The sequence below is a fragment of the Cydia splendana genome, chromosome 9 (genome assembly GCF_910591565.1).
Source record: "Cydia splendana chromosome 9, ilCydSple1.2, whole genome shotgun sequence".
Classification (NCBI taxonomy): domain Eukaryota; kingdom Metazoa; phylum Arthropoda; class Insecta; order Lepidoptera; family Tortricidae; genus Cydia; species Cydia splendana.
In genome coordinates, this window is record NC_085968.1 from 7,318,025 (window position 1) to 7,330,010 (window position 11,986).

The 11,986-nt window shown below is 37.7% G+C and overlaps 1 protein-coding gene across 2 annotated transcripts; it reads left to right on the forward strand.

The window, feature by feature from the left end:
- Positions 1 to 1,749: 1,749 nt before the first annotated feature.
- LOC134793465 (uncharacterized) lies at positions 1,750 to 10,397 on the forward strand. Of its 2 annotated transcripts, none has more exons than XM_063765040.1 (7): positions 1,750 to 1,916; positions 2,526 to 2,597; positions 3,157 to 3,287; positions 4,393 to 4,545; positions 4,655 to 4,864; positions 5,511 to 6,280; positions 6,470 to 10,397. In XM_063765040.1, the coding sequence occupies exons 1-7, from the start codon at positions 1,860 to 1,862 to the stop codon at positions 9,475 to 9,477; spliced, it is 4,401 nt and encodes a 1,466-aa protein (XP_063621110.1). In that variant the 5' UTR covers positions 1,750 to 1,859; the 3' UTR covers positions 9,478 to 10,397. The 2 variants fall into 2 exon arrangements, with proteins under 2 accessions (XP_063621110.1, XP_063621111.1); XM_063765041.1 differs by having other exon boundaries at positions 3,169 to 3,287.
- Positions 10,398 to 11,986: the final 1,589 nt, after the last annotated feature.

Sequence of the window (11,986 nt, forward strand, 5' to 3'; positions counted from 1 at the left end):
CACCGCTCGCGCGACTGCAAGACCGTGCAAGTGCAACTAGTGCAAGCAACGGTTCATTTATTGGCGTCTGTACTCAACTTGCGGCATTAATTATTCATTAAACTTAATCAAAAGAAAATACAAAACCGAACAAGTGCGTATCGGACTCGCCCACCGAGGGTTCCGTACTTTTTAGTATTTGTTGTTATAGCGGCAACAGAAATACATCATCTGTGAAAATTTCAACTGTCTAGCTATCACGGTTCGTGAGATACAGCGTGGTGACAGACGGACGGACGGACGGACAGCGGAGTCTTAGTAATAGGGTCCCGTTTTACCCTTTGGGTACGGAACCCTAAAAAAGTACCTATATGCGTAAATAATTTACCCCCGGATAAAAATGACACAGTAATGGTTTTTGAGCGCTCAATTATCTCAATATAACTGATGCAGTGCAATGAGTAGTATAGATAGGTACAGACTAAAAGAAATGAATCATTACACTAAAAAAATAACTACTAGGTATACTATCAAACTAAATAACACCGTCATTCCAAGGTAACAAGTCTCATTTTGCCACGACTATTATAATAAACATGATGGTGGATGTAACGTCAAAGTGTCAGTGCAAGTGTCAACTTGGGTTCGTTCACTGCGTTCCTAAATAATACGAATTGCATAACTAAACTTGTCCAAAATTCGACTAGCTTAAAAAGTCACAAAAATTGCCTCATGATCGAAAGTCACGCACATGTCACACGAGAAGGCGAAAAGTCACGAAAAATGTGACTTTTGTGACCATCTGGCAACACTGGCGAAATGACAAAAAAACGAGATGGGCACCAAATGAATGAGTGATTGATTCTCTAGAGGCGTACCCAAACGAATGAATGAAATCGTTAAAATCATGAGTTGCCAGTATTAAAAAAGTAAATTTAGGAGGCGAAAAAACACAAATTCGCTTTCTATCAAATGTCTCGAATACTTAAGCAAAGAAACTTCAATTTATTATAAGTTATAGAATAATAGTGAGTTCAGATTGTACATAGAAGGTAGGATCCAATAGAAGTGGTATACGCGTGCCTCCGTGAGGGACAAAAGTAAAACATACGCAATGCGTCACTATGATTGATCGAATTTATTTGTTGCCCACCATTATCCATTATTCATGATATTATAGTATAGACATCAAAGAATATAATACTGATAGACATGTGGTAGACCTCCAAGAGACCTCATTTTATTTTTCGAGGGCCTACCGCGAACCACGTTCGTCTTGTTACCTCTCTGTTGCACTTGTAAATTCGTACGTAAGTGTGACAGGGAGGCAACAGGTCGAACGTGGTTCGCGGTAGGCCCTTTGATTGGTTGACCAAGGAATGAAAAGACTGAAATGAGCGGTGCATGTGGATGGAAATGGAATGGAAATATCTATCCCACGTTTACATTCGCGTGCGAGCCACGAGCCGAGCCGCGAGCCGAGCCACGAGACACGAGTGTAAAAGCTTATTTTCATTCGCGGCTCGGGGCTCGGCTCGCGGCTCGTCCGCGTTTAAAATCGATTAGCTCGACGAGCTTACGATCTCGAGGCGAACACGAGACGAGCCGAAAGCCGAGCCACGAGCCGCGAATGTAAATAAGCTTTATGGTTATGGAATGGAAGATAAAGAATGAATAAACTCCGTCCGTTTGCGAATGGTTTTACTATACATATATTATTATACTCTTTGGAATGGTTATGGTTTGCGATGTGAAGCGACATTGACGTTTGCTTTAATTTAATAACTATTCTTTATATTTTAAGGTATTTCTTAGTGATTTATCACTGTCCTTTGTGTAATTTAAGTGCCTTTTTACCAGTATAGGCGAAGCCTGTAATCATGGATGTTTTATACGACGATTTAGAGAATTACGATGACGTTGAAGCACTGAACAGGGTAAGACCGATACTACATTTTAGCGCCAAATTTTTTTCTAGCGGAATAGCAGATTTAACCACCTGTCCTACTGATTATTCCTAACTTTAGGGTGGCCTTAACCACTTTTAGATGACAGCATTTATTTACTACCATAATAATATCTAATTTGTAATTGCCAGGTGTTTGTACAGTATAACTAATATAAGCAATCCAGAAAACTGCTTAATTAGCAACACCTGAACTGGATGTCGTCACCACGATCACTTTTTTACACAAATCTAAACTATTTTGTTATAAATCAGGTGATCAGATCTACCTAGAACTTTATCTCAAAAATATACCTATTAATATTATATTCATATTCATTTTGAATTAAACCTGTTTATAACAAAGTCATGTGCAGGTTTCTGACATTGAGAAGTCCCAGACCCGTATTAAGTCAAGTTGGAGCTCTGGTCATATCTCCCTGCTTCATGCTTGGCTTGGATCTGGGTTGGCTAAGTTAATCTGTTACATTACATTCAAGAGTTATGGATTTTTTGTTTACAACTATACTATTACACATACATGAAGCATTCACATTGAGTGTAGGAGTTTTAAATGTACTGATAATATGATGTTTTTCAGCTGAAAACAGAAAATTCTGACCTGAAGCACAAACTAGAATGTTGCACTGTGAACATGCAAAAGTTGCAAAAAGTAAGTTATGTCTGTGAAAGGAAAAGGTGTGCTTGTTGGAAAGAACAAGTGTTAACTTGCAAATGTGTCTAACAAAAAAATAACTTTACATTTATAATAGTACAACAGGGCAACACTAACCTACAGCAGACAGCTGTTACAATGGGGACGACCAGAAATCATGTGATCATATTTGTCCTATTTTTGACCCACCTCCGGCATCGTAAAGTTGATGTGAGCAATGTTTTTATTGAGTAAATACGCATATTAAATAGAGCGGATTTTTAATCTGATTAAATTTTTGAGTAATATCCTTGATTTTGGCTGGACGACCCCGTTTTTTCCCTATGATCCTAGCACATCTAGTGAAACTGCCCAGCATAAGGTTAAGTTTCGATTTATGTGTACTTTTACACATTTAATAACTTGCCAAATAATGTCACAAATTTAGCCATTACTATGATGTTATTTTTAAAAACATACTAGCTGTTCTACTAACACCATTGCTATGAAATTAAACATTCCATTGATAACCAATGGCATTAGGAAGCCATTGAATGGATGTGCATTGATATTTTAGAGCATTTTGCAGGATTTTGATAAGCTGGAAGCAGAGTTCAAGAGACTAGAATCAAATTATTCTTCTCTGCTGAAAATTTCAAGAGCTGAGATACAGAGGAAGACTGATATGATCACAAATCTTAATATTGAGTAAGTTTAATGCAATAAAATATTGTTTTATTTTTAATTAATTATAGCAAACCAGACAGAAGGAGCCACCTCGCTAAGAAATTGCCGCGCGTAACAGTTTGGTGTGAGAAGACGTGCTACGCCTCAGGCACCTTGGCCATGCGTTTGTCTCGAGCGTGGCACGTTTTTACAGACTATTTTATGTGTTTTCAAGGATTCCAATCAGTATTCAGTATAAATTATGTTTACAATTTTGCTGGTATTGTTAGTACAAAGTTTGTAAGGCTTCTTCTACACGATGGGCCAACGCCGGCCACTCCAAGGGACGCATTTATGCGTTAGAGCAAAAAGAATAGATAGTATAGAGGGGTCCTGTCATTGTAAATTTTGTAGTCACTGTAAATTTACTGCCATCTATCGACACACGACTAAAACTCAAAATGAAAACGTATAAAGTTATCAAAACATGTATATATATGGATAAATGATTTTATTATTTTTATATCATTTTGATCCATGTTCATTCACTGATATCTATGTGTTAAAATTGTTAAATATGAAACGGTGTCGTCACGCCATCTAGCCGAGGATAGGCTAAAGGTGTGTGCGCCATCTATTCGAGAATGACTTTTGCTTCAATTCCGAGGCACGTTTTTTCTTTAGACTTTATTCGTCTTATACGAAGTTACATATGTCTTTGGTTAGAGGGAGCAAGTGATATTGCAATCTCATTCTACCGCATGGCTGCGTCCCTTGGAGTGGCCGGTGTTGGCCCATCGTGTAGAGGAGCCATAATACAACAACAATACAAATAGATGAGAATATTAAGATAGAGATAAATATTTGTCAAAATTCAGTTCTGTTCTGATTTCATCTTCCCCGCATTGTCCCAGCATTCTGCCACGGCTCATGGGAACCTGGGGTCCGCTTTGCAACTAATCCCAAGAATTGGCGTAGGCACTAGTCAGTTCTGTTCGGATGACTTATTCATAAATTGCGGGTACCTACTTACCCCTATACTTTTTACCTCAATTTTTTTTGGATGCCTTATATTAAAATATGTACCTAATGCAAACATTTCAATGAATTACCTGTTGTTAATGATAACTCTACCTTTTGTTTACAGGAAAGACTTGTTAGTAATAAGAGCAGTTCAACATGGGCCTGCACATAAAGTGCAAGAGCTGATAAGGAATGTGCATGAAGAAACTGGATCGAAGCGCAAAAAGAAAAACCGGAACAAAGGAGGAGGTCCAAAAGGAAGGGAAGAATTTATAAGGTACATAAAGAATAAAAGAACTAATAACAATGTGTTGCAATCAGAATAATTTCAGTTTCATAATACTTAGTTTTATTTCCCTGCTGTTAAATATAAAGTTTGTTTTTAGGAGAAAAAGCCGCCAACAATCACCTGCAGCTACGTCAACTGCTACAGACAATTCATATAAGATGATAGACAACGAAATTGTTGCCGATAGCAACAAATCTAGTAGAATGGATACACAAAAAAATGAGCTACAGAAACCACCTCATGAGGTGTTCCCAGACAATCGACCTTCATCTCCCGTTGCGGATAAACGGGTCACAGCATTATCTTGGTAAGTATGAAACTAAGTCCTAATTGACAACATTTCAAAAATTTCAATATCCCTAAATCGAAAACCATTTCGAGAGGGGCTCCTGTAGATTACAAAAAAATATATTTTATATATTTTTTACGATTTTTTGTATTCAAAATCTCTAAAAATAGTTAAAACGGAAATTGACGTCACCCAGCTGCTTCAGTTCTGCCACTACAAGCAAAGAAATGACTTCCGATTGGGTTGACATTGTCATTGTCACTTCACTACCAGTGACACTTGACGTTTGAAGTTATGTGACTCGCACTGTTGTCTATGCTCAAACGTAAATTAATTCAACGTTTTTTCCAGTGTATGAAACAGATCCGTGACGTCACGATTCTCACAAATGACGTTTGTTACATACGCCCTTTTGTTTCAAGTAACAATATAAATAGATTTTATGACCAAAATATAGGACTTACGCAAAATAAAAAAAATACGGGTACCTTAAATTAGTGCGTTTTTTCGATGTAGACAATAAAAAGTAGCACTTAAAAATATGAAATGTTGTCAATTGTTCAGTACCGAACTTGCTCACAAAACACTTGAGGTTTTCAATTGCTTGGCACTGAAAAAGTTATAAAGTCTGCCTACATACAATACAAATGTACCTTTTTTTCAGTCCCCGTCTTGGCAAGTTAAGCTCTGATGAAGAATTTGAAGATATGTATTCTGCATTGAAACCAAAAGCATCTAGAGAACCTGAAGGAACCCGCAAAAGGGGTCGAGAGGTTTCTCAAGATGGGAAGATGTTATATAACAGTTCACATGATAGGCCCTTAAACTATCCTGATCCGTTTAGAGAACGATCTAACAGACATAGAGCTGGCAGATTTTCTGATACTGAGAGAATTACCAGAGAAAAACAGCATAGTGAACCCGACAGAAATATCAATAGGGGTAAACACCATTATGATAGAAACAGAAATATGAGTGATTTGCAACACCACAGATTTAGTCCTGAAAGACATCGTCGGGGCGCGAAAGAACTTGGGGATGATCGTTACAGGAATAGGCGGTTGGAAAGCCCACCACGGGAGAGGCAACGCTTAGATAGCCCTCCTAGGGAGAGATCACGCCTGGGAAGCCCTCCACAAGGAAGACAAGCATTACGCAAAAGGATTCTCGAGCGTCGAAAGTCTTACCACGGGCGGACGGGCTACAACCCAGAGATACACTCGGTCTTACATAACATTCATGGTGAATATGAAGAACCACAGAATAAGAGACCTAGAATTGAACCATACCCTGTTCCCCAGGAAGAGAAAAGGCCAAGCCAAGAGCAGTATCATAATGAATCACAGCCTCCGAACGTGGGGAGTCACACATATCGGTCGCCAGATTTTTCACACGCGGAAGAATCTTCTAACGAACCCCCAACAGCCCAGACTGGTAAGATAACACAGTTATACATTTCACCATCTATTTTTTAGGGTTCCGTACCTCAAAAGGAAAAAACGGAACCCTTATAGGATCACTCGTGCGTCTGTCTGTCCGTCCGTCCGTCACAGCCTCTTTGCTCCAAAACTACTGGGTCCAAAATTTTGATAATAAATCTAATACAAACTGTTTTTGTTTTAGAAACCAGAAGTAGGACTTCGTCTATCTTTGAGGATCCCAGATTAAGCAGTGACAGATATGTTAAGTGCTCGGAAGGCAACAAGCATATATCACAGTCTGCCAATGCTAATGAAATACATTTGCAACCCGTTGACACAACCCTTTGGAACTTTGAAGAAGTCCAGGTGCCAAAAGCTTTAAGATTGAAACCTTTAGAAATCAGCGAAGAACATGTTGATAAAATGGATATAGATAAGCCTTTATCTTCATTATCCATGGAATCCGGTGAAATACGTTCTGATACTGAAACAGCTTTGGATATTTATGATTTTCAAGAATTTAATAAACAAATCGGTAATAGTGTTCCTTGTATAAATGAAAGTCAAAAAACTGAAATTAAACCTCACAAAGAAAAATCGCCCATTGATAATAGTATGCTTGGAGACATTGTAAAAAGAAGTGATACATTCATTAAGGGAACAAAAACTACAAGACTCGAAGTAGCAAAGATGGAGAAGGCGAACAATCATAGAGCAGCTGAGTCTATGGTATCAACTTCTAAAGATAGTCATAAAGTTAATACAACAATGCACTTAGACAACATTAAATTACCAAGCGTACTGCACAAGCTGATTCACTCTATGAATGAAGAACGACTTGAAGGAGATAATTCTGTTAAGAACACTATGGGAGAAAAAGAACCTAAACGAATCCCCGCATCCAGCATATCTAATAAGTCTGAAAAGTCAAAAGCAAAAACTAAAGATGACAGAGAAAATCAAAATGAGTCAAACTTAAAGACTGATAAAAACAAGGCAGATGAACTTCAAAAAGGATCAGAAAAAGAGCCTAAACGAATCGGTGCATACAGGATACCAAATAAGTCTGACAAGTCAGGTTCAAAAACTAGAGATGACAGAGAAAATCAAAACAAGTCAGACTTAGAGACTGACAACAACAAGACAGATAAACTTGAAAAAGGACCAAAAAAAGAACCTAAAGTAATCGCTGCATACAGGATACCAAATAAGTCTGAAAAGTCTGGTTCAAAAACTAGAGATGACAGAGAAGATCAAAACGAGCCAAACTTAGAGACTGACAACAACGAGACAGATAAACTTAGCAAAGGATCAGAAAAAGAACCTAAACTAATTGCTGCATACAGGATACCAAATAAGTCTGATAAGTCTGGTCCAAAAACTAGAGAAAACAGAGAAAATCAAAACGAGTCAGACTTAAAAGTTGCCAAACACAAGACAGATAAACTTGGAAAAAGATCAGAAAAAGAACCTAAACGAATTAATGCATACAGGATACCTAATAAGTCTGAAAAGTCAGGTCCAAAAACACACACAGGTCACAGAGAAAATCAAAACAAGTCAGACTTAGAGACTGACAACATCAAGACAAATAAACCTAAAACACGTTCAGACAAAGAACCCAAAAGAATTGCTGAGTTGGAGTTGTCAGGTAAGACAGAAAAGGAAAGGTTAAGAACTACCGATAAAATGCTACACAAAAATGTACCTGAAGTGAAGAAAACAGATAATCTTGAAAAAATAACCGAAAAAGGTACAGAGAAGGAGATCAAACGCATCACAGAGTTGAATGTATCCGATAGAAACGAGAAAGCAAGTTTAAAAACCAATGAAATAGAACATAAAAATGTGTCTGATATGAAGGCCAAAGAAAAACCTGTAAAAGAAACTGTAAATAATGTAACAGTATTTCGCGAATTTGAACATAGAGTTTACTCTAGGCATATTGTCGAAGGCGATTTAGAGCTAAGCGATGAAAGTAATGATGAAGCACAACTTAAATTAGAAGATAAAATTGAGGAGAAAAAGAAGATAACCTCCAAAAGCAAATCTCATCGAGAGACATCCAAAGATAAGAGTGTAAATTCGGAAGAAACAACTAGAAAAACTAGATCTCTGAAAGATACGGAGAAAGAAAGAAATTCCATGAACAAATTTAGTGAATTGTTTGGTGACAGCAGTAGTTTAATAACGCCAGAGGACCTGAACCTTGCCACTCGCACGGCGCACGGGCTGCCGGCCGACTGCTGCCCGCCCGCCGCCGAGGAGGCGCAAGATGCTATCATTGAACCTGAAAGTCCAGTCAAAGCACAAACGACAGAAATGTACCCTAAAGACTTTAAAGAAAGATTGACAAAGTCCACTGTTGCTGAAGATAAATTTAAAATCAAAGAACCCAAAGAAAAATCTCGTACAAAACATAAACAAAATATGGATGACTACGTGGAACAGGTCGGTGACGTAAAGGCACAAGTAGTTACTATTACTGAAAGTTGTTCAGTGTCAGAAGGAAATCTTATGTCAAGTACGAGTAATTATACAAACCAAAAGGAAGTTTCAAAACTGAATGAAAAAGTTAAGGAGTGCTCAAAAAGTAATAAAAGACCTAAAACCAAAGGTGAAAAGAAATTGTCAGTTAGTGAACACACGGAAGAGATCAGTACCAATAACATTTATATCTCGGAGCCAAATCCAAACAACTCGCCAACTATGAGCTATAATAAAGAGAATTCCAGCAGTAATGGTAACTCGGAAAGAAATATCAGTAACGAAATGGCAAGAATGATTGAGAATCCAATAGTCTCTAGTAAAATATCGTCGACCAATGCCAGCGAGACTAATAAGGAAAGGCCACAATTAAATGACTCTACAAAAGAAACCAAATGTAGTAGTGGTGTTAAAGATGTTCCAAACCTGGCTCCAGTAGTAGAAGAACCGGGGTTAGTGACAACGGTTGTGATATCAACGGGTGTTCAACCTATAGATTCTAACTCGGCGCAATATGTTACGCCATTCAGTGGTCTGGCCTCATCTACTCCAGCCAAGGATTTATCTGCTATAAATACTTCCTCCGAAATGGAGTCAAATGTCAGCCATTCGGCACAAGTAAGTGTGACGATATCAAGAGATGATTCAGGGTCTCAGACTGAAGATGTACCTGATATGAGAATAACTTGTTACAGAAGACGAAGAAGAGTGCTAAAGAGATAATTTGTTGGGATTAAGTTTGTAAATATTTGCGTTATATTAACAGATAATATTCGTCTGTATGTTGTATACACTCACGCCTGTCAAGTAAATATTTCAGGTCAATAATATTGATATCTGGTAGTTTTTTGTGAAATATTGACATTATTTTATTTTAAGACAAGTGTGGCACGCAGGATCGTTCCCCGTACACTCGAAGATCTCATTATAATGACTTCGCTATCTGTTCAACATAACAACGTGTGTTTAAATTGATTTGAATATTGTAATTGTAAATATTAGCTTAATAATGTGTATATTTATTTGTTTTAAATTCTGTAACACCAGTTCCACACATTTTTTTTGGATGCTAGTATAAAATATGCTAGCAACTTTGTATGATATTAACTATTAACATTTTGACTTTTTTTTATTATAGTTTTGGTGAATCGGTCTGTATACTCGTAATTAAATTGTCAACTAGTACCTTTCAAATAAATGATTATTTGGAAAGAGTCTGAACATATCAATTTATAGGAGGATGGTAATAAGCTCAACTTGTATTATTGTTCTACTACAGTTAGACCAAGGTAAGTCTGCAACGATTTTGCAAGCGTTATTTTAAACGCCAAACTTCTATGAAATTATGACGCATAAATAACACTTGCACTGCGTACGTTATCAAAATAGTTGCAGACTTAACTTGGTCTAACTCTATAAACCCTTAAGTTTCCGACATCTAAAAAGTCAATTCTGTCTCTTGTCATTTTATAATAAGTACACCTTAAAGTTTTTTAAGGTTGAACATGTATTAAAATGATAAGAGTCAGGTTTTATTTCTTAGCTGTCTAGGACTGTAAGCAAACTATTTTTGATAGCTACTCAAATGTAAGTATTCCACATAATACATACAGATATAATTTTACATGTATTTAATAAAAACATAAAATTACTTAAGAGCGCTCTTACAAGAAAAGTCGAAATAATGCAAAATTGATGATACTAGTCGACGAAATTCAGGACTTTGCGCTCATTATTAGAAACAATGAGTACTTGTTCCAGTAAAAGCGTCTTCTTATCTTTATAAATATCGTTGTAAATATTAGAAAAAGGACTTATTAAATTAGTAATGATTTTTTTTCTGATGGTCGTTTCCGAAAAACCCCGTGAAGCACTGAATGGCGAGCTCTTATTTGGAAATGTTGAGAATTTTACTCTGCTAAACCTGGCTATTTTGTATTACTAATACCCTGTACTTTAGGCATATCAAACTATATTTTTCCTACATACCTTTGAGAAAGAGAAAATCAAAGTAAAACGAACTCTATTTTCTCTCCGAAACAAGTGTCAATTCCTACGAAAATCTACTTAATATCGAAGTCATTTTCATACTCAAGCAATCTGCAACGTTTGCTTATACTGTTGGTATACATTAGTGTTTATGAAATTCTACTATAATTTTTTGGCAATTTTTTGAAAACTACTCTATATTACCGATGACGCGCGCTGCGCCAGCTCAGTGCCGCGGCAGAGCTTGTAGAGGCAGGACGTGTGTCGGTCGGCTCCGCACATTTTCAACGGCGACGACGAGGTTTTTTATCATTGTGTGCGGCGGGCGCCGTGTAAAACGCTATACTGTGTGCGTGTAAACCGCAACGAGAGACTTTGATCCTAGCACTGTTTTTATAGTATTATAATTTATAATGGTACAGTTTAATAAACTACCGGACAGGATTAAAAATATTTGAAACGACCTGACATTCTATATGTATTTATTTGACTCAAGATAGTACTCAGGGTCTGATGATGGAGCCGGAAGGTGGTCACCGGTACCAATCAACCATGCAACTAAACCACTTCGTGTTTAGGCTCGTTTTATTCATCTCAACAAGATCTTTGACACAAGATAGTACTCAGGGTCTGATGATGGAGCCGGAAGGTGGTCACCGGTACCAATCAACCATGCAACTAAACCACTTCGTGTTTGGGCTCGTTTGATTCGGCTCAACAAGATCTTTGACTTAAGATAGTACTCAGGGTCTGATGATGGAGCCGGAAGGTGGTCACCAGTACCAATCAACAATGCAACTAAACCACTTCGTGTTTAGGCTCGTTTTATTCGTCTCAACAAGATCTTTGACTTAAGATAGTACTCAGGGTCTGATGATGGAGCCGGAAGGTGGTCACCGGTACCAATCAACCATGCAACTAAACCACTTCGTGTTTGGGCTCGTTTGATTCGTCTCAACAAGATCTTTGGCACAAGATAATACTCAGGGTCTGATGATGGAGCCGGAAGGTGGTCACCGGTACCAATCAACCATGCAACTAAACCACTTCGTGTTTAGGCTCGTTTGATTCGTCTCAACAAGATCTTTGACACAAGATAGTACTCAGGGTCTGATGATGGAGCCGGCAGGTGGTCACCGGTACCAATCAACCATGCCACTAAACCACTTCGTGTTTAGGCTCGTTTTATTCGTTTCTATAAGATCTTTGACACAAGATAGTACTCAGGGTCTGATGTTAGAGC